The 23,849-nt window shown below is 43.9% G+C and overlaps 1 protein-coding gene across 2 annotated transcripts in view; it reads left to right on the plus strand.

The window, feature by feature from the left end:
• Window positions 1-1,077: 1,077 nt before the first annotated feature.
• SLAMF1 (signaling lymphocytic activation molecule family member 1) overlaps window positions 1,078-23,849 on the plus strand; it is a 42,855-nt gene continuing 20,083 nt past the window's right edge. The window contains exons 1-3 of one of the 2 annotated variants that reach the window (XM_027768427.1): window positions 1,078-1,562; window positions 11,387-11,725; window positions 14,644-14,928. In XM_027768427.1, coding sequence (XP_027624228.1) covers window positions 1,400-1,562; window positions 11,387-11,725; window positions 14,644-14,928 — 787 coding nt within the window. In that variant the 5' untranslated portion in view covers window positions 1,078-1,399. The remainder of the gene's footprint in view (window positions 1,563-11,386; window positions 11,726-14,643; window positions 14,929-23,849) is intronic. The other variant, XM_006168820.3, reaches the window with a different exon arrangement.

A 23,849-nucleotide genomic window follows, 5' to 3' on the forward strand; every position in this document is an offset into this window, starting at 1 on the left:
ATGGCTGACTGCAAGCTCCCAACATGATGTCATTGAAGGCAGAGCTGCAAAGAGGTGCAGCAGCACCCACACCCTGGCAGTGCGTCTCCACCCTAGAGATGCCATCGATGTCGGTGACCTCGAGGGCACAGATGTCTGTAATGTGAGAACGTGACCAGGAAGTAACGAGTTTTAAAGTGTTTTTCTTTCATGAGAGAGTGAGAGACAGAGAGATACAGGAACCTCAGCAGGGTCTTCACACCATGAGCCACCCCCAGTCTTGCCTGGGTCAGATCTCAGGCACACACGATTGCAGCCAGGTTGCTCAGGGAGGTCCCAGGATGTGAACCCAGGACCTTTTCCATGTGAATCCAGTTGTGTCACCATTGCACCAGCCACTAGTCCCAAGGTTTAAGGTTTTATTTCCAGTTTTTAAAGTAATTTATCTAACTATAAGTTTATATAGTTTAATTGTATATAGGTTTATGTAATTTAATAATGAGCATGTTTATTAACTAACTCACAAGATTCCTGAAAATGCCACTGGGAGTTGGTATGTGGCAGCTTCAGCACACACTGGTTATGGTATGGGAAGTTTGGCTGGGCAGTCAGGAACGGAGGGAGGGAAACTGAGAATACAGAGCAAATTCGCTAGCTGTAACTACCTGCTCACCTTGAACAGTGCATTTGACCTGTTAAGATTAATCCTGAAAAATAGCACCCTGGCCTTTCAAAGTCTCCTTGGGAACACTCGTCAGGGCATGCTCCTGTCTTCCATTTCTAGAGCTAAACTTGTGAAAAAGCACGTCTCATGGCTGTCAGCTCTAGCCTTTTATCTTCAATAGAAAGCTAGACATAAACTCTAAAATAAAGAAGGCTCCTCAGAACCCTACACTGGACTCCACAGGGAAGTTGGGCTTCTGTCCCGTGCCCCACACTTGTCTGCTCATCTCCCTGTGGCTGTGGCACCAGGCTCAGACCACCTGTAGAGGTATGTTCTGAAATCATGGGAAAAAACGGGAGACGGACGTCTGCTCATCAAAATTCAGATGTCTGGGTTCAGCTTTGATCTGACAAAACTTCAGCTTTTTCTGCACTCTAAGCAGAGTAACCAAGAGAACTGCTGAAAACAGCTGTGACATCCGTTTTCTGGAGACTGCTAAGAAAGGAGGAAGGGGAGCTCACTTCGACTCAAAGCCTGGGTTTGACTGAAGTGACAGCACAACCCCTTTCCCGACCCCACAGCCGGAGTGTCACTTCTTCAGAAGCGTGCTTCTAGAGAACAGTGAAGTGATTTACGGCCCGAAAGATGAGCAATCCTCAAGACAGAGGCAGAAAAAGTCCCAGAGCGACAGGAAGCTGGTTCAGGAGCCTGCTGGTTCCTGATGCATAAACTAGACAGCAGCGGCAGCACCACCTAATGTGGAGTTCGCGTCTGCCCTGGCCTGGCCTCTGTGAACAACTGCCAGGCTCCGGGCCAAGCCTCCTTCCTTCTCTCCACCGGCTGATGGATCCCACGGGGCTCCTCTCCTTGAACCTCCTGCTGCTTCTGTCCCTGACTTTTGAGCTGAGCCATGGCACAGGTGAGTGTTCATTTGTTGGAGGTCTGAGTCCTACAATTAGCTGCTAGCGATCTGCACCGATGGATGAATGGAGAAGGTGCAGGGGTTGGGGACTGCTATGTGGCCACGTTTTTCTTAGGAATTGGCTCTGAGTTTCAACTGCCGCTTTCAAAGAGGAAGGAATGTTGTGAATTCCTGGCCCTGGATTCAGAGGCTCAGCCTCATCAATTCTACCTTCTTTGGAAACCAGGAGCTCTAAGTCAAAGGCACCTTTCCTATGCCTGATCAGCCTCTCGGTGAGAGGCTCCGGTGGGAGTAAGTGAGTGATTTTACACAGGCATTTGACAAAGACCCAGGCTACAGGGACTAAGACAGAGGGACGGAGCTCTGGGAGATTTGACCTACCTGCCTGCCGTGAGAAGAGATTCTCATGCACTCAAGCAGACAAACCAGGAACACAGTGCAACTAAAACTAAGAGCTATAGAGGGAAGATGGGGTAGAAGTGAAAACCTCAGGCCTTTGACTATGAACAGGCAGTAGCCACAGTGTGGCCATACTTGTGGCTGTTTTCCTGGAAGAGAAGGTTCCAAGGCACTAAGAGGGGGAGAGGTTGGGATTTCTGGAGCCCAGAGCTGGTTACTGTGTGTGAGAAATGCAAATCGGGAACTCTCCAGGTCAGAGCCTCTCCACCAGCTGGGCCAGGCTCACAGTGGAATATTTGGAGTTAGTGTCTGCTTCTGTCTTTTGGGCTCATAGTCCTCTCAAGGCTAACTACAGTTTTCTGTTCAGTAATATCTGAGCTATGCAAAAAGGTACTGCAGATAGAAAAAAGCAAGCAAGATGTGGACTTCGGACCGACTGAGGAGTGGGAGTGAGACTCTCGTGCTAAACGCCTTGGGACTTTGGTTAGACTGTGGGAAGTGGCCTGGACTAGAGGCGGCTTTAGGGAAAGGGGGAAATCCTGAGGTCCAGGGTGTTTTGGGCTGGGAGTTTTCAAGACTGCAAATCCATTATGGACATTTCCAGTAAAAGCCCCGAGATATGCCCGGGATGTGGGGGTGCCGTACATGAGATGTGTCTCTTGCCAGACTACGAGATGAAGAGGACTTTGCTCAATCCCCACTTTCCCTTGGAATTGGTGGACCCTCAGTAAGACCCAGACGGCTCTTACTTTCTGAGCTAGGAGAGAAAGATCTGAGCTCCAGGCTCCGAAACCCAGCGAAGCCACTCTAGGTGGTAGCAAGGAAAGCCACGTGTCCCTTGCTGTGTCCCATTCATGACTCCGTTTTTGGAATAAAGCCTGATGACTGTGAGAAGTGATGGCGCTGTCCTGTAGGCTGGACTTTCCATCTCTTTACTCACTTCATTCCTGGCCAGGTTGGTCCATGGCCTCTCAGGTGCTGCCATCAGCTGTTCCACTGAAGGTTTTGCAGGTCTCTAGAGAGAGACAGCCCAGCCCCATAGGAGTGTCTACCCAACTGGCAGTTGCTCTCTTCCTTGCTTTCTATCTTCTTTAAAATAGGTACAAAATTTTTTCAGTGTTTTTATTTTTAAATATGTACTCTTCTGTGGAAACTCAATAAAGCCAAGACAGAAATATAATTTGCAAATGGGACAGATCAGTCATGACAGATTTACCCAACCAAGAAGCTTGATTCTTGTAAAAATCAATACCCACCTTTCTTCCTTCCCATCTCTACTCAGCTTAACTTCTCATTCTTAATCAGAATTGTAAAAAATCAAAGTTACACGTCCCTTATCCCAATAAAGTGAATTTTCTACTTCCCCAATGAGGGTTGTATTCCTCTTACGGGACTTTATCTTTCAGAGCAGTTCTAAATTTGTGCAAAATCGAGTAGAAGATACAGATTTCAAATAGATGCCTCCCTCCTCTCCCAACACACACAGCCTCCCCACTTATCAGCATGCTCCACCAGACTGGTCCATTTGTCGTAACTGATGAGCCTACCCAGCGCCATTATTGTATTCCTCATGTAAGTCCTCCCTACCTGCTTCATACACACATTCATAGAGGTGAAGGGCAAGTGTGTGCATTCTGGGCTTGGTCCAACCTCTGTGTTCAGTAGCTCCTTCTATCCCAAGATGTCGATCTAGGCACTTCCATTTCTCAAAAACTTTAATGCTGTGATATGACGCCATGGTCTTCACTGTCTCCAGCACTGGACTGGAAATTGAACATCAGAACTATTTGGTTTTTTCCATAGTTGAACTTTGGGCAATTCCATTTAGCACTTATCTATTGAGGCCGCATGATGTGGTAGGCAGTACAAGGTGTGCACCTGACACAACGCCTGGTACAGGAGAGCCCTATTTGTTGAATGAATAATAGTAGTAAGTACCGTAAGCTTGCTATAAACCAGGCATGGTTTTAAGTGCTTTCTGTGTGCCATTTAGTTCTCACACCAACCCTGTGAGATATATTTTATTATTGTTATCCTTGCAACTTTACAAATAAGAAAAAAGAGGCACAGATAAGTGATTTACCTGTGCTTGCATAGACTGATTCTAGAGGCCTCAGCAAATGAAACTAGATGACTGGGGGGAGGGGAATGCTAAAATGTGCATACGAGTCCCAAGGCAAGCACTGTAACTTTTATCATTGACACGTATGAGTTGAATTGAAATGAACTGAAATATTTTTGTTTAATTTCAAAATGTGACAGGTGTTGATAAAATCATAGGAAAATGTAAAGGCCATGTGAGCACTGTGTATACTAAAATGAGGAAAGCGAGTAGAAACATTTTTTATCACACAAGTTTTCATGTAAGTATTTTAACAACTGATTTGTTACCATAAGAGTACTACGTGTGTGTCTATGAATCTTCAACAATACAAGAGGATACAGAGTGAAGACTAAGCTCCTTCCATGCCCCTTCTAGGAGGTGACCACGGTTACCAGTTAGTTTCTTGAACGTCTTTCCAAGTATAGGATTTCTATGGAACATGAAATAAAACGTTCTAGATAGAGGTACTCATGCAGAGGTGAAGTGCTTCAAGTGTTGACAGAGAATGGCAAGTGGTCCATTGTATCTGAAACCCAGGGTTCATAGCTAAGGCACTTCCATCTCCTCAACTGGAAAGTGGGGAAATGGCCCCCAGCCTTTACTCCAATAATATACCTCTTAGGGATGTTACAAAGGTAAAGCCAAGTACATTCTGATTTAGAGAAAGGAGAACTTAGACTCTGTGTCATCATTCGTTTCCTCTTTTATCCATTCACCTTATTCTGTTCTTTCGTTTACTTGGGCAACAAAGATTTACTGAGCCTTCATTATGTGCCAGGTAGGTATTAGGAATATAGTAGTGAATAAAAGGGGCACGGCCCCTACTCTTGCAAGCTTAAAGTTGCTTAAGGATGATAAGCATTGAACCAGAATTGAAAACGTGAAGCGTGCTATGAAGGAGAGATGCAAAGTGCATTGGAAGCGCGTGGTAGCAAAACCTCACCCAAAGTACAGGTCAGGCAAGTCTTCTCTAGGGAAGGTGGAGACCTAGAGAATAGACGTGAGCCGGGCAAAGATAGAGCGTTATGGGCTTTTCGTCTGGGGAATGGTGAATGCCAGTAGTCTAAGACAGACAGACCCAGCAATAGCAAGGAATAGGAAAAGGACTTTGACTGATAGGAGTACAGTTGGAAAGCAACCTTGAACAAGTTATTTTGGGTCTAAATTTACCATGAGAACTCCAGGGTCCATGCATCCTGTCGTTTCTGCCTTTAGCAAGTTGCTAAAAGCACATGTGCCAGTATCAGAGCCAGACTCCCTGGCCCCACAACCACTAGAAAGAAAGAAAATAAATAAAAGGCATCGTGGGTCTTGTGAAAGGCTGGCTACATCCTACTAATTTCAGACCGTATCCATGGGCCCGTGTGAATCACTCTACTTTCGAAGCAGAATTACCCATGAAGGAAAGTGAGTTGGTGTCAATAAGTACAAATGTTTCCTCCCAGACTCTGGTAGTAAACAGGGGCTGACTGAATCACAAACTCACTGGAAAACACTCATCAGGCAGCAGCGTGTCTCAGGAGCAGGAACTCCACTTGAAGGGTTTGTGAACCACTTGAAAGCCCCCGCTTATTTTTCCGCTCTGCTTAGGTGGGGATGATCTCAAGTACCCCCTCCAGACTTGCCACTCGCACACTCAGGTGTCGCATCACCGCTCTTTATGTGGGCTGTGGGTGTAAGAGTCTCCTCCTGATGAAGTTTTCATTCCACTCCCATGACCGAGTGTGTATGAACCACCCAGTAGTCCTTCTCATTTGCTCCTCGCCTTCTCTTTTCTTCTTTCCTTCCTATATTTTTTCACTTTACATATTTTTGTTTACTTTATATAAAAAAATTTATTTTTTGGCTACTCCTTACCTTGTCCTATAGCCTTTCTTTTTTTCCTTTTCTCTTTATTTATTTATTTATTTATTCGGAGAAGTTTTGCTATAGGGCACATGTGCTCGCCAGAGAGACAGAGAGACAGAAAGTGAGTAATCACCCCCCCGCAGGGCAATGGCCACGCTGCAATCTCTTCTCCTCCATTCTCCTCTTGGGATCTTGGGCACGCACATACACATGTGCCTGGCATGAGTTTAAGTTACCAGGTCCAGGACTCAAACTGCTGTCGACTACATGGAAGTCCAGTGACGTAACCATTACACTATCTCCTGGTCCCCTATATCCTTTCTTTCCCTCTGTTCCCACCAATTCAAAGTTCTGAAAGCAACCACGGGGCAAGAAGTCTGCATTATTAGGTGGGGGAATGGGCACATGGGTGACATTTGGGAGAGTAAAGGATTATGGCTTGAGAATGCGAATCATTTCCATTTCTTTTTTCTCGGTATCAAAAATAGGCCTATAAAAATTCAGCAGTGTGGTAGTAACTCCTAGTTTTGTTTTGAACCTCAGATCTCTTTGAGAGATGACATTTATGAATGAACTTCCAGAAAAATGCACACATGTTTATGTCCATATGCTTTTGTACACAAATTCAAGGATCTGCAATTTTTTTTTTGAAAAAGAGATTTTTGCTATAGGGTTTGTGTGCTTGCCAGAGAGACAAAAAGACAAAAAGTAAAAACTCACCTCCCAGGGGGCATGGCCATGCCATACTCACTTCTCCACCATTCTCCTCTTGGGATTTTGGGCACACATGGACATGCACCCGACCTGAGTTTCAAGCTGCTGGGTCTGGGACTCGAACCACAGTCGACTAAAAGATAGTCAAGTGACATAACCATTATACCATCTGCTAGTCCCTCAGGGATCTGTACTTCTAAAGATGGCTTTAAATTTTCTCCCATGCCTTAGTATGTAGAAATTGAAATTCAAGTTCAAAAGTTTACTCTCTTGGGTACTCTGCTTGTAGTTAAGGCATGTGGCCACCAGACATGCCACATTATCTACAGTCAGGTATTTGTAAGCCTGATGGGGAGAAAGTCTAACATGCTTCCCACTTTATCTATGTGAATACAACCACCACCACAGTAAGAATAACATTCCTCATTTAATCTAGCAACAGGATGAGCACTCTGTTTTATGGATTGATACATTGGCAATTTTTTGTCATTACAATTTTGGCTATAGGGTGTGTGAGTTCTCTGGAGAGAGCGAGAGAGAAAGAGAGAGAGAGAAAGTGAGAAAGCACCCCCAGGGGAATGGCCATGTTGCAATATTTTCTCTCTCATTCTACTCTTGGGATTTGGGGCACACATGCACACATGCCCACTATGTTTCTCAGGCCGCTGAGTCTAAGACTTGAGCTGCATTGTTGGCCCTGTGGAATCCAGCTGTTTTAACCTCCATGCCACGAGCTGGCTTGATACCTTGGTAGTCTTTAAAAGAACAAATGCCTAATTGCCTTTCTCACCTTTCCTTTAGAGTTAGGAGTTTCAACACCTCTAATTCTGATTTTAGCCTGAGTAGATTATATTTTCCTTTTTCCCAATTGCTAAATCTCTAATCTGATATTAGCTGGACCTTTACTAAACAGTGTCGGGATCTCAGGGCATTTTGGTATCAAGAACCGCTTAGCCAGCCCAGCTATAATGGCACAGGTGGAAGCACACTGCTGTGTGATACTGAGCCATTGGGGAGACCAGGGCTCTGATCCTGGATGGACTTGTACACACCAAGTACAACTGTCCATACACATGATCCTGGCTGGCTGGAAGCCTGGGAGGAGAATTGCAGCATGGTGAGACCCTGTTGAGGGTACTTCTTTCTTTTGGCTGATTTGCTCACTTATCAAACAATTCATCTTAACCACAAGTTAATTGTGTAAGATCTCTTCTAGGTAGCTGCATTTTAAATAGACGGTTTTATTTTACTCTTTTGACTTTCCTATCAACTAGAACAATCTATGCTCTCTCTGAGTCATGGGCTCCTTCTCTTATGAAGACCAGTTTATGGCTCAGTTCAGTTATATACATGTTAAGTAAGCTAGATAAGGGAGATTCTAGTTAGGTAATATGGTTTTCAGCATTCCTACATTGAACAGATATTTACTTAAAGTGTCCTGTGTGCCAAGAACTGCTGTAGATTTCAAGGACAAAACAGTGAACAAGATCAAGTTCTTCCTCTTGAGGGGTTTGGAATCCACTGGGGAGACAAAAATAAAGAAATTCACAACATAAGGCAGTGAAAAGTGCGTTAAGTAGGGGGAGCTGGGTTTTCTTTGTGGCACAGTGATTAAAGGAGACAGATCCAACATGGCCAGCCACAGTTCAAATCTCAGGCCCCGGGGCTTGAAAAACACACTGCGTGCCTAAAATCCTGAAGGTTTGGAGAAATGGAGGAAAAAAGAATTGCAGCATGATCACGCCCCTTGGGGAGAGGGGTGCTCTCTCTGGTGAGTGCACACATGTTCTGGCAATTAAAAAAAAGAAGAGGAGAAGGCTACTTTTAGATAGATGGTCAGAGAAAGTCTCTCAGAGGAGAAACCTTTTTGAGCAGAAACTTAAAAGTGAAAGAACAAGCTAGCCAGGTATGTAAAGGAAGAGGTTACCAGAGAGAGGAACAGCAAATTGCAAAAGCTCTGAGATAGAAATGTTCTCTGTGAGTTTAAGGAATGGCCAGGATCCAGTGCAGTCACACCGCAGTATGCAAATGGAGTCAGAATAGTACCAGGAATTGCGTATGCAGAGTCTCTGAAACCACATCATTCCAAGACTATGATTTTAGTCTACAGATGCTAGAAATCCCTGGAAGGTTAAAAGAAGGTGTGAGACAAAGTTGGGCATGGTGTTACATTCATTGTATGGATGCAGGGAGATCAGTTGTTAAGATAGTGGCAGTACCCAGGCCTGTGGTGATGGTGGTCAAAATGAAGGAAGTATGGAACGCTCAGATGACTGACATATTTTGAAGTCAGAACCAACAGGATTTGCTGTTATATTGAATGTAGAGTATGAGAGAATGAAAGGAGTCAAGAAGGATTCCAATATGATTCCATTCAATGGTCTCAGAAATTAAGTGAATGATAATGTTTGCAGAATAGGGTACGGGGATCAAGAGTTCATTGGCCAAGTTTGAAATGCCCATTAGACCCCCAACTACTGAGTGATATAGGTAGTTGGGAGTACAGTGAAAGGTTTGGGTGGGAGATAACTCTATGCATCCCCAAAATATGTCAAACTATGCATCTAGATGAGAAACTGGATGAGTAAGGAAGGGGAAGAGAAGTCTGAGAACAGACCCCTGGAGTGAATGCTCCAATATGGAGGGATTTGGAATAGCAGAAGGTTCCTGCTAAGTAGACTGAGCAGGGGCAGTTAATGAGGTCGGAGGAAAACGAGGGGAGTGTGGTGTTCAAGGGTCAAATGACTACAGTGTTTCAAGGAACGCGTGATGAATTGTGTCAAGGGTTCCTGAGAAAGTGAGAAAGATAATGACAGGGAATTGGCTTCAAGGGGTAGATGCTGACTGATAAAGGTAGTTTCAGTGAGTAGCCAGGAAGAATGACTGTTGGGAGTGGGCACAAGGTAAAAAGGGGTCAGGAGATGGGAACAGAAGGTATAAGTACACATTTAGGAACTTTGCTGTGAAGGAAAACAGAGATGGGGAGGTCACTGGAGATGGATATGCTATTAGAGGAGGGATTTTTATGATGAAGGAAACAATGTGTTTGTATTTGCACATTGGTGAAAATAACTCTGTAGAAAACTGATAATGCAAGGAGTGGGGGCATTGCAAAAGCAAAGCCTTTCTGGTACCTCTTTGGAGCCCTCATGGTGAGTGCCCCATGGAGGAGAAGGCTGATTTTAAATGGAATCATAGACCAGACCAGCCATCCAGGTAGGCAGGATGATTTGGTGGTGATAATAAATAGAAGTGCTCTGTTCTTTCTTCTTCTTCTTCTCCTTCCTCTTCTTCTTCTTCTTCTTCTTCTTCTCCTTCTTCTTCTTCTTCTTCTTCTTCTCCTTCTTCTTCTTCTTCTTCTTCTTCTCCTTCTTCTTCTTCTTCTTCTTCTTCTCCTTCTTCTTCTTCTTCTTCTTCTTCTCCTTCTTCTTCTTCTTCTTCTTCTTCTTCTTTCCTTCTTTCCTTTCCTTTCCTTTCCTTTCCTTCTTTCTTCTCCTCTTCTTTTCTCCTCTTTTTTTCCCCTCCTTCTCCTTCTTCTTTTCTTCATCTATTCTGAGAGAGAGAGAGAGATTTTTGCTGTATGATATGTACACTCATTGGAGACACACAGAAAGAAAGAGAGAGAGAAAAAAAATCATCCCCTGGGGGATGGCCTTGCTGTAATTGCTTCTGTTCCATTTTTCTCTTGGGATTTGGGGCATGCATGCAGACATGCCGGCATGAGTTTCAAGAGCTAGGTCATCAACCGAGAGAGGAGGTGGGTTGTGGGTTTAAAGAGTGGAGGCAGGTTGTGGGTTTTAAGAGAGGAGGCGGTGTTAACTAATCAGCAGTACATTCCTTTGCAGTGGGTTGAAGGGTTTTTGGTTATTTTCCCCCCTTGTTGGCTCAGATGATTTAAGAAAGAGAAATGAAATATCTCACTCTTGGCCTTATTAACTGCCTCAAGGAGTCACAATGGGATTCCACAATGAGCTCTGAGCTCACCCCTCCCTAACTCCACATCCCTCAGACTTTCCTGTTTCCCTCATCTCTGTGATGCTCTGTCACCTTGGTCCCCAGAGCTCCTGAGCTCAGTATCCTTCCCCCTTGCTCTCCATCCTTCATCCTATATACCTAGTGGTGGCGAGAACCCTAGTAGAGGAATTAACAGAACTGGATTCTAGTCCTAACTCTGCCACTTACTAGTTATGTGGCTTTAGGGAAGTCATTAACTTCAGTGTGCTTTCTTTAGGTGCCTTAACCATTCACTGGAGTCAACAGAAGCCCAGTGTTCCAGTTAGACTATACAGCTGTATCCACAAGAATTTTACCATTTTGATTGTGATTTCTGAAATATTGAGACTATATTGAGGACTCTTCATGGCAATCTGAGTGTCTTTTTTAAAACATAAATTTATTTATTAATTTCTTCCCTGAACAAGAGAGAGACAGAGACAACACCCTGACAGGGCCTGGCACTACAATCAACCCACCCCCACCCCACCAGCCCTAGCAGCCCAGAATTATGGGCACACGTGTGGCTGGCACACTCAGGAAGGTCTCCAGACATGAACCTAGATCCTTCACTTGTGGGTCAGCCTCACAGGCTGTCGAGTCTTACTTACCACTGCAGTGTCAGGTCCTCATTTTTTTTTTTTAATTATGGCAGTTTTTACAGGCCACTGAGGACCTGGAAAACCCCAGGGAAGAGGGAGAGTGTATCTGTTATCCTCAAAAGCTTCCATAATAAAGGACCCTCTTTGTTCCCCTCCCACAGGTGGAAATGTGCTGAACTGTCCGAAGATTCTCCGGCAGTTGGGAAGTAACGTGTTGTTGCCTCTGATGAATGAAGGCATAAATAAGAGCATGAACAAAAGCACCCGCATCCTCGTCACAAAAGCAGAATCACCAGGAAGCAATGTCAAGACGATTATCGTGTCTGTCCATCCATACAAAGAGGACTCTCCAGATTATGTAGGCAACGGCTATACGTTTCATCTGGAAGACTTGAGCCTGGGCATCCGGGAAAGCAGGAAGGAGGATGAGGGATGGTACTTCATGGCTTTGGAGGAGAACATCTCAGTCCAGAACTTTTGCCTGCAGCTAAGGCTTTATGGTAATCACAGTGACTACCCCAGTCTACACTGCAGGGCTAAGATGGACCCTCATCCAAAAATGCAGTCCTCTTTCAGAAGCAAAGTGTATTCAGAATTGGAAGCAACTTGAATGATCAACTAGTCCAGGGGTATTTAAACTGGTTCACAGAAGAGGCTTTAGAGGTTGACATTTTTCTTTTTTTCGGATCACACATTGGTAGTAGCTATTCTGTATTGGTTACCTTACCCCATCTCCAGCTTTTGGGCTGGAGAGCTTAGAGTCCCAAGACTCTAGTTTTACCAGTAAGGCTTTGTTTGAAAAAAGGATTCTTTTTTTTTTTTCTCAATTTTTAAAAAATTATTTTATTTAACTGCATTTATTTACTTATTTTTTAATTTAATCAGAGAGGGACAGAGAGAGAAATAAAGAGAGAGAAAGTGAGAAAGCAAACCACCAGGTCTTGGACTGGAACTGTGGTTGGCCATGTGGGAGTCCAGCACCCCTAACCACCATGTCACCTGCCAGCCCCTTTTATTCAATTTTTTAAAAAAAATTATTTAAAAATACATACATATATGTATTTTTTAAGTTTCTTTCTTTTTAAAAATTTTTTAGAGAAATTTTGACTATAGGCCACATGTACTTGCTGGAGAGACAGAGAGACAGAAAGTGAGAAATCAGCCCCAAGGAAGGTTGCCCATGCTGCAATCCTTTCTCCTCCATTCTCCTCTCAGGATTTTGAGCATGCATGCACACATGCCCAGCATGAGTTTTAAGCCGCTCGGTCCACACTAAAACTGTGGTCAACTACGGGGGAGTCCAGCGATGTAGCCATTTTATCATCTGCTGGTTCCATCAAATTTTTAAAAAGTGTGAACACCACTGATCAAACCCAACCTCTTTCACAGAAGGAGATAACACACATTTGTGTAGATGACTCCTAGCACGAGGGGTGGGCAGAGGAGGGTGGAGGAGGTGAAGAGAGCTAGAATTCAGCCCACACACCACTCACTTGCCAAGCCCTGCCCCAGGCATACGATTACACCTATTTGCTGGAGAAGTACAGTGCTTAACCTAGAGTCCAAGTCCACTTGAATTCAGGGCCACTTCATTTTTGAGTCTTTACTTATTTATTTATATTTATTTATTAGTTTTGCTAGGGGTAGGAAGAGAGGAAAAGTGGGAAAGCACCTCCCTCCCCACAGAGAGGATAGCCACTTGCAGTCCTTTATCATCTGTTCTCCTCTTGGGATTTTGGGCACACACACCCAGACACACACATCTGGTCTATTTCACAAGCTGCCAGACCCAGAACTCAAACTGTGTCATTGGCCGTTGGGATCCACCTGCCTTAAGCACCACTCCACCTGGCTAGCCCAAGTCTCTTTAATAGTGACCTCTTTTGAACGCACATACCCAGGATTGGAACGCCACCTACCCAACACTTTCTTGAATCTGTGACTTTCTAGGGGATAGACAATGACACTCTCCTCACCCCTCCCTCATCCCAGCAGTCCCTCTCCTTTGAGCACGGCATTCAGAGTTCCCAGCAGTCAGTGCCTGGAGGCCTGACCATTCCAATGGTGGCCCTGGGTCATGGCTGCCATGAGTACTAAGGCCACATAACAGGCATTCTACAAAATGTGTCTGTGTCATACAATCTGTCCTTTTGTTGCTATAAGCTTATTGCCTTTGTCACATCTCATGACCAAACTCTTTCTTTGGAAAATGTGGTCCCTGCAACCATAGTATTCTTCTCAAGTCAAAGAAAGGCTGGATTTTGGAATTGAACCTAGGTTCATTTGGCCATTCATTGGCCACTTAGAGGTTGTATGATGTTATCTAAGATATTCTGTCTGTTGGGGACTCAGTTTCTCATCTGTAAAGTGAAAATAATTATAACTAGAGTTATGACTGTTGAGAAGACTAAAGATGATGAATGTGAAACTCTAGCACTGTGCTTGTTCCACAGTCGTGCTAAATACACAAGACTTTTCCCTTTTCTTTTGCCTGCCTTAGGCTTTAGAGTGATATAGATTGATGAAGCTTATGCCTATGATTAAGAACCAGTCCCTACCAAGGACACACAAAAACACTTGCTACACACACACACACAATAAAATCCCACCACTAGAGCATTATACTTTTATGTCTAGGAAATAGTACTTTAAGCCAATTAAAATCCATGGGATAGCACATGGCCTATTAGTTAGGGCAGCTGGATCCCACAAGACTAATCAGATGGTTCAAGTCCAGAACTGGAAGCTTGAGAAACAGACTATAAGTGTATGAGGGCATGCCCAAAATTCTGAAAAAAGGAAGACATAGAGGAGAAGGGACTGTGACGGAAGAGGATACTGAACACACTTTTGTGTAGAGGGGTCTGCACTAGGCAGGGGTGGGGCAGGGGTTGGATGAAGAGAGTTGAAATTCAGCCCACACACCACTCACATGCCAAGCCCTGCATCCTGGCATAGGTTTCACTATTTCCCTTGTGTGTGTGTGTGTGTGTGGGGGGGGTGTTTTCTCCTCTCCCTCTCTTTCTCTCTCTCTCTCTCTGACAAGCACACATGCCCTCTAGCAAACAAAACCAAAAACAAATAAAAAAAAATCAGCCATGAGAGTTAGCTGACAGAGAATTCCACTGATAGAATATAGGAGAACCACATAGATGAAGAGCATGAGGAAGGACAAGGGGAGCCCGCATGGTATTGGTGGAAGGGGACTGAACACAACATTGTTCTCTATTTTATTGTGGGGTGTAGTTAGGAGAGAGGGTCCTGTGAAGCAATAGGTCCCCGCTAGAAGTTAATCACACTGTCACCCCCTCAGGCGGGGAAAATGCCATTAAGCTGTGCTTTGTCCCAACAAAAAGGTGAAGTGAGAATTGCAGGGGGTTCATTTCAGTGATGGCTCCCTTCCTCCCCCTCTTGACAGAGCAGGTCTCCACTCCAGAGATTAAAGTGTTAAACAAGACTCAGACGAACCGGACCTGCAGCCTGATGCTGGCCTGCACGGTGGACAAGGGGGACTATGTGACTTATAGCTGGAGTGAGGAGGCAGCCACTCACCCTCTAAACCCAGCCAACAACTCTCATCTTCTGCACCTCACCCTTGGTCCCCAGCACGCTGACAATAACTACACCTGCACCGTGAGCAATCCCATCAGCAACCACTCCCAGTCCTTCAACCCCTGGATCAATTGCAGGCCACAACGCCGAGGTGAGTGTGCAGGTGACTGATTTTGCTCGCTAATGAGTTCTGTTTTATTTTGTTTTGTTTTTTTAAGAATGAGAGGTTTATGCTGTAGGGCATGTGTACTCATCAGAGGAAGAGAGAGAAACAGAGAGACAGGAAGTGAGAAATCATCCTCTGGGGTAATGGCCATGCTACAATCCCTTCTCCATTCTCCTCTCAGGATTTTAGGCTTGCACACGCACACACACACACACACCCAGCATGAGTTTAAGCCTCCAGGACCAGGACTACATGAGAGTCCAGTGACTTAATCACTATGCCATCTGCTGGTCTCTGCCTCACTAATGAGTTTGGGCTCAGGCCTCACCTGAGCCAATTGCACTGCTTCCATAGCCATGGCCTTCACCTTGGTAACTGCTCTTTGCATTTTCCCCATAGTTTGCAACCTACCTCCATCCAGCTCCCACATTGTGCATTCATCAAGTGCATTCCCATACTTGCCAGGGTTACGCTCAGTTTACTGTTGAAACCAATGGGAAGTGATGGAGCCAGACTCAGAATCCAGTCTCCAAGGTGTGACCCTTGTTCTCTGCCTTCACCCTGCTCCAATCTGCAAAGATGGCTGGGTGAGGGAGTGTAGGTGGTGGGTTCTAACACCCAGGTTCATGCTCCACTAATGGGGGATAGCTCTACACCACTAATAGCTATTTATTGACCACCTGTGCTGTAAGAAATTGGGAATAGGTATGAGTTGTGATCTTTTCTCTTCAAAAGTTCATTGCAAAATTAGATATAAAACATATTCACAATAATAAGACATAGGGTAGAGTGAAGGGCCTCATTTTGTGAAATGAACAGTGAGTCCCATAGCAGGTCAAAAGGAAGTCAGAGAGAGGTGAAACTTAGACATGGACTGTAAAGTTTGGGGAATTTAACGCATACCAAAGTTTGGTAAGCTATACAGCTTACACTCAAGACATTGCAGGGAAACATACGAAAATGTTCTTATCCATTTAAGCCACTTACAGGGCTAAGTACAAGGGGCCTTCAAATGTTTATAAGAAATGTATATTATGAAAAAACTATGCATGGATTTCAAAATTTTGGTCCAAACATAAACTCATACATTAATTCCATTTTTCTATGAACTTTATGAAATAGCATAAATAAAGATTTATTGAGTGTAAAGCAGGTTCTTGTGATGGAGGAACAAGAAGCAGCAGAAACATGGTCCTGTCAGGACCTTGGCTCAGTCAGTAAGAGAATTACCCAACGGCAGGCAGCTGTTTTCTTCTAGGGCTTCAGTTTCATCATCTGTATGATTAAAGCCTTGAAAGAATGAACTGGAGTGCTGGGAAGAGCATGCTGCCAACCAGCTGAGTGATCTGGTTGGGAGGGATCTCTCCTTGTGTTATGAGCTGAGTTTTGATAGCCTTCCAGAGTTGACAGCCTATAATGCAGTTTGTACATACCAACCAGAATCACTAATAAAGGCCTGCCAAGGTTAGTAGTTTGCTACGGCTATTGTAAAAAAGCACTGCAGACTGAGTGATTTGAATGATCAAAATGTATTGCTTCACAGTTCTGGAGGCCAGAAGTTCAAGGTCAAGGTGAGAGCAGGGCTGGTTCCTTCTGAAGACTGTGAGATAAGGATTTGTTCCAGGCTTCTCTCCTTGGCTTATAGATGGCTGTCTTCCCCTATGTCTTTTCATATTATCTTCCCACTGCATATATTCTGAGTCCAAATTTCCACTTCTTATAAGAAAAACAGTCACACCGGATTACGGTCCATCTTGATGAAATTTTAAACCATCTCTTTAAAGGCTTTATTTCCAAAAATAATCACATTCTGAAGTAATGGCAGCTAGGGCTTCAACAAATAAAATCTGAGGGGACATGGTTCAGCTCATAACACCATAAGACCTTGTTTTAACTTAATTACTTCTGTAAATACCTTATCTCCAAATAAGGTCATATTCTAAGGACATCGACACATGCATTTAGAGAAATAAAGCTCAAATCATAACACAAGGAGAGACCCCTCAGAACCAGATCACACAGTTGGTTGGCAGCATGCTCTTCCCAGGACTCAGAGTAGCCTAAATACTAAAACAGAGTTTTATGAGTACACTGATTTGTGCTTACAAATCATTCATTCTTTTTTTTTAGAGAGTTTTTTGCTATAGGGTACATACACTTGCCGGAGGTGGATGGTCACATGAGTGGATGGATGGTCACATGGCCTTCCCTTCTCCATCTCTCAGGATGTTGGGTATGCATGCACATGTGCCTGGTGTGAATTTTAAATAGCCAGGTCCAGGACTTGAACCATGGTCAACCACATGAGAGTCCAGTAACGTAGCCATTACGCCATCTGCTAGTCCTGCAAATCATTATTTTTTTAATTTTTTTAGAATTATTTTATTTAACTTTATTTATTTATTTATTTATTTATTTATTTACCTATTTTAATTTGACCAGAGAGGGATAGAGTGAATGTGAGAGAGAGAAGGAAAGTGAGAAAGCAAGCCGCCAGGTCTGGGACTTGAACTGTAGTTGCCAATGTGGGAGTCCAGCGTCCTTAACCAACACAAATAGTTAATTCTTAAAACACAGGGCTTACTTCGACAAAACATTTATTTTAAGTTTTACTAAATTCTGTGTTCTGTGTACTAAGTGCTGAATACACAAAGATAGAACATGATCGTTGTCTTTAAAAAAGGAGATAATTCTATAAATAAATAATTACCCTAGATTACATTGTGTGATAGGTTCAAACCAGAAATATGTCCAAGGTAATAAAGAGTAGGGAATCCCACTGTCTCAGAGCAACAGAGAGAGCATCACAAAAGATATTACATAGGGACCAGTAGATGGTGTAATGGTTATATCACTGGACTCCCATGTAGTTGACTGAAGTTTGAGTCCTGGACTCAGCAACTTAAAACTCACACAGGGTGTGTGTGTGTATGTACCCAAAATCCCAAAAGGAGAAGAAAGGGGTTGGATGGGGCCCTCCCCCCCCTGGGGGGGGGGGTGATTTCTTGCTTTCTGTCTTCCTGTCTCTGCAGCAAGCACATATGCCCTATAGCAAAAATCTCTCTAAAAACAACAAAGAAATTACATAAACTAGGTTTTGAAGAATAGATAGAAATTATTGAAGCTGTTGAAGACATTCTAGACAAGAAAAGCAGATATAACTGATTATTGTTCTAGACCATCCTGTAAATTATGGGAATCAACAGAGTTTTGGGTGGAGGAGAAACACCATTAGTTTCATGTTACAAAGAGAAAATTCAGTGGCCTAAGAACAGACTCTGGTGGGGTCGGCAGGTGGCGTGGTGGTTAAAGGCGCTGGATTCCCATATGGTTGACCGCGGTTCAAGTCCTTCACCTGGCAGCTTGCATTCTCACTTTCCCTTTCTCTCTCTCTCTGTCTCGTCTAGTCAAATGAAACTAAAATAAATAAATAATTCTTTAATAAAAAAAGAATAGATTGGGTCAGGGAAGAGGCAGAATAAAGAGACACTTGCTGTGGGATGGGCATTATTGCAGTCATTCATCAGAAGATGGCTTGAGTCAAACTAGTGACCATTAATTAAGTAGACTTTTTTTTTTTAAGAGACCTTTATCAAGGGCATACAAAGTGAAATCCTCAATATCCTCTGGTGAGGCTGTGTGAAGCCCGTGAAGGTGGTCATCATAGGGCAGTGTGTGATGTGCTGGCATCCCTAACGAGTGCATTCTGAAATATCAATAGTTACCATCCATGTATGGATCATTTTCAAAAGCTTGAATAATTCAACCCCAAAGACGCTCATATCGAAAAGGGAAACTTTCTCAGTAGTTTAGCAAAAAGCTGGCTTAGCATGTCTGAGTGAGTTCGGTGGAAGAAAAGGTTGACGCCTGCCAGTGAGCCCCGAGGCTCCCCAACACTTTTTCTTTTCTTCTCTTTCTTTTTTTTTTTTTGCTATAGAACACATGCACTTAACAGAGACAGAGACAGACAGAGAAATAGGGAAAATAAGAAAGCACTCCTGGGGGATAGCCATGGTGCAACCCCTTCTTCTCCATTCTTCTCTTAGGATCTTGGGCACACGCATACATATGCCTAGAATGTCTTTCAAGTCGCCGAGTCCAAGACTTAAACTATGTGCTAGGCCTTGTGGGATTTGGTTGCCTTAACCTCCATGCTATCTGCTGGTCCATCCCTGTTTTTTAGAGAGAGATTTTTGCTAAAAGGCATGGGTGCTCGCCGGAGAGACAGAGACAGAAAGTGAGAAATCACCCTCAGGGGAGATGACCATGCTACAATCCCCTCTCCTCCAGCCTCCTCTCGGGATTTTAAGCACACACGCACACACGCCCAGTGCGAGTTTCAAGCCAATGGGTCTGGGACTTGCCCTGTGGTCAATCATAAAGGAGTCCAGTGACGTAACCATTACCATCTGCTGATCCCAGTCCATCTCATTTTAATGAGGCCATTTCCTCAAACAGGAAGTTCTCATTGTTTCCAAGTGCCAGGTGTTCCATGCATGGAACAGTTCCTCTCTGTGGTCTGCCCAATTCAGTGAGCCTGACAAGGGTGGAACAATAAACCTGGCCACCTCACATGGGCTGAGCCTTGTCTCATGGTCACACCTGCTACAAGGGAGGCTGAGAAATACAGTCCTTAACTGGGAGCCTAGAAAAGACCTGTATTCCCATGAAGGAATGGGAGGCACCCACAAGAGCCACTGCAGCACAATTCCGAGGGACAGGCAGGTGTAAGGAATTTGTATGGAAGTTGTAAACTCTAGAAAGTTTTCCTCAGATGGTCCTGGACCTTAAATTAGTATATGGTTCATGAGCATCCCTCCCCCACTCCCAATTCTGGGTGGAAACCACCTCCATCAAGTAGTTGTCTTTTGAAGATGACTGACTTCAAGTAGCTGTGTGCTATGGTGGCAGCCTCACTGACAGAACCACATGAAAGGCAGGAAAGAGATCCGCCACTCAGACCGTTACGTTAGCATCTCAGATCTCCTGGGCGAACTACACTTGATTCTCTGATTCTTTTTTGTTTTCCTCTTTATACTTCTTAAAAATTAAGATTTAGAGACTAGAGGCAAGAGAGAGAAGCTTTTGTGTTTCTATGGCAACAGACAAAAAAAGGTCTCCTGGCTTCTTCCTTGGAGGCTTGGCTTTGTGCCGAGTTGTCATGTTTCAATCGCAGCCAATAGAGGAGAGGACATAGGCTAGAAACTCATGCAAAGCATGCTTCGTAAATAGAACAGGAGTTCTCAGCCAGCCTGCTTGGCTGCCACTAAGAGACTCCAAGGGGGAAAAAAAAAAAAAAGTCACAAACCTTTGACTCAAGAATGTCCAGGTAGTGTTTTTTCATGAATGAAGGAGAACAGAGCCTCTGGACCCCAGCACAAACTTTGACTTCTGAGCATCAGCCTCTTAACAGGCCTCACTACATGATTGGGCAAAAAGAGGAAGAGCTGGAGGTTCTGCCACAGGAAGTGGTGGTTTGAAAATGGGAGCACAGGTGATGTATCGTGGGCACACAAACACACACACACACACATCTTGCTCCTGGCTCCATTTTGTTTTTATGAAGCATTGGCCAAGTAGGTCATTGCTCCTTCCCCTTGACTCCTGCCTTGGGCCATTCAGAAGGTGACCCTACATTTTTCTGAGACCTTATCTTATGCATGTAGATCATTCTTTTTTTTTTTTTTTCTTTTCTTGGAGGGGTTTTTGCTATAGGTGCGTGCACTGGCCAGACAGAGAGAGACAGAGAGACAGAAAGTGAGAAATCACCCCCCGGGGGGATGGCCACGCCTCAATCCCTTCTCCTCCATTCTCCTCTTGGGATCTTGGGCATGCATGCAAACGTGCCTGGCGCGAGTTTAAGCCTCCGGGTCTGGGACTCGAACCACAGTCAACTACATGGGAATCCAGCGACATAGCCATTATGCTTACTACTGGTCCCGATCATTCTTTTTTTCTAAGAAAAATAAAAGAAGAAGTTTGTTTATTTATTTATAAATAAATACAGCAAGAGAATCACCCCCAGCAAGATCAAGTCACCATCCACCTCCAGTCTCAGCTGGGCCAGATCACAGGCATGCATATGTTCCTCTCATGCGCTCAGGGAGTCCCAGAATGGAAACTCAGTTCCTTTCTCACATGGGTCCAGGTGGGTGACCACCACACCACCACTTGGCTCCACACTTTGATCATTCTTAACCAAAGGGTACCTGACAGTCTTGTACTAGACCCATTCTTACGGCCTCTAATTTAGCTTAGTTCATCCAGTGTATATTGAGTGTCCCCTGTCCTCCACTGTACTCAGTAGAACAGGGGATGAAGACAAAGAACAAGAGAAAGACACCATCTTCAGAGAATTTACAATCTAGGTAGAACTTCTACAGCTTACTAAATTGAAACTGCTACTAGACTTCCTCCTTGGGAATGAACAGTATTTGTTTAGGATAACAACTTATCCAATGCCAAGCAGAAGGCAGGAAGTAAGTACCCCTCTACCCCAAGGAATCAGGGCGTGGGTTGGATAGTTCTAGAAAGGGAAAGTGTTGCTTTTTCAGAAATAGGGAGAGGAAGAAAGGATTTGAGTCTCAGATGGTGAGAGCTGCCTTGTTTGCAATGAAATCCTCCCCAGTTAACCCTTCGATCTTCATTGGAGGATTTAATACCACGACATTCTCAGTCTGGGGTTTTTGTTTTGTTTTGTGCTTAGAGATTGATGAAAGGACTAACTTTTCACCAAAGACAGCCCAGAACAGAGCAAGTGGGGCAAAAGGAGCAACGACTTAGAGAACAGTGGGGAAATTATTCCTAGAAATTATAAAAATCATGGGCAACCTGACCCCACAAGCTGGAAAAGTAATGTTTTATACGTATTTATCACAATTCCTGAGGACATAGAGCCTCTGATACTTAGTCTTCATGTAAATAACATAATATTTATATGGAAGAGTGCTAATGGATGAGCACCAAGTGTAAACAGACTGGAGCTTGTTACCCAAATCAGGAAACTAAGTTACCAGCAAAGGACAGGATGGGGCTGAAGCATCTCTGGACACCAGTGAAGAGATGCCTTCGGACTTAAGCCAACCCATCTTTTGCTTTTTAGTGAGGACCTACTATTTGCCAAATACTATGGGAACTGCAAAGTAAGTGTCAGAGATGGTCTCTGGCTCCCTAGAGTCTATCAGCTGTTGGGGAATTGAGGCTAGTGGAAGGAGCTGATATTTATTGATTCCATGATGTAGTCTAGGCATTGCTCTGGGCATTTTCCACACATGACTGAACTGACCACTCTACGACCGGAATATATTTATCTCATTTTACAGCTCATATCCCAAAGGATATGAGTAGTCTGTCTGAGGTTACAGAGCTATCAAGTAGTAGACCCAGAATTTGAATCTCTCTGTCTGGCTCCAAATACCATCACTAAAAATGATCTCCATTGCAGAGACAATGTCTCCAAACTCAAGTTCTGAGAAATGTGGTCTAGACCACAAGTGCTGTGGGATTCCAAGGAAAAGGGAATTGGGAGCTGGGATGGTCAGGAAAGGTGACATAAAGGAAGTATTAGTGGTATATTAATCTACTCCTCTGTTGCTAAACAGAAATACCTGATACTGGGCAATTTTCAAAGAATACAGGTTTGTTTGCCTCGTGATTCTGGTGGCTGGAAATCCTAAAGGTACTGGGGTTGTCACCTGCATGGGAAACACACAACCAGCCAACCAAGGAGAGAGATGGGCACGTGCAAAGAAAAAGGAAACAGAATTTCCTACTTCTTCCTACTTCTTCCTACACATACCCCCAGCTAATTAGATGGTGACCTCCCCTTAGGCCTTACTCCTTAAAAGTCTGACTGCCTCCTCAAGCCATTACACTAAGGACCAAGCTTCCAGAACCTGCGACTCTGGGGGGAAAAATCCATTACCCGAATAGTAGCAAGTGGCCTAAACATGAGGCTAGGCAGGACAGCTGAAAACAGAGCAAGAAGGAGGGTGTGGGCTAGAGCACAGGGCCAGGAGTGGGGATGTGTCGGGTGGAGGAGCACCCAACATCAATATATGAGTTACCCTCATATATTCATGTTAACACCTGGCATTACACTATTTAGAATCTTTTTTCTTTTTTGTATTTTTCTCTTTTTTTTCTTTTATATATTCAATCACTATACATCACTTAGCTTGTAAACTGAATTAACCCAACGTGAATATCCTTCACACCAGTCCAGTTGAGGATACTGTACACATTATCATCAACAGATAACTATCCATTTCTGTATCCCATAAATGCCTTGTCTCTCTATTTTCCCCCTTAATTTCTTTCCTCACACTCTCCCTCTTCTTTCACCCTCTTTCCATGCTAACTCCAATATCCATAACCATTTTTCTTGCTCCTATACATCTATGTTTATTGTGGCATTATTTACAACTGCTAAGATATGGAACCAACACAAATGTCCACTATTTAGAACCTTAGTGCTATCATTTACTTAGAATTCTAGTGCTTCAGGTTGGCCCCACTGTTCATTTATGTCGGTAGGACTCTTCTCAAGTCCGTGTCTCTCTGACTCCCCAGGAAGTCTGTTTTTCTGTTCCTAGACCAAGCTCTGGTTTCTGAAGTTTTCCATGCCTGCTCCCTTACCCATGCATGTACACCTAGCTGGTAGGATTGTTGTGAGGATTAAATACACTAATACACGTGATATACTTCAAAAGCCATCTACTTATTGAAAGTGTTTCATGATTGTCTAAATGTATTACGCTAAAGATCTTATTGACTGGGCAATAACTCTCATTCATTGTTTTTAAAGTGTTGCTCCTGGTTCAAGAGGGCTTGGTAAAGTGGATAAAAGACAGAAAGTTGAAAATTGTTTCTCTGACTTTGAGCCTAGATGATTGGTACTCTAGGGC

Source organism: Tupaia chinensis, unplaced genomic scaffold, assembly GCF_000334495.1.
Source record: "Tupaia chinensis unplaced genomic scaffold, TupChi_1.0 Scaffold146187_1, whole genome shotgun sequence".
Taxonomy (NCBI): Eukaryota; Metazoa; Chordata; class Mammalia; order Scandentia; family Tupaiidae; genus Tupaia; species Tupaia belangeri.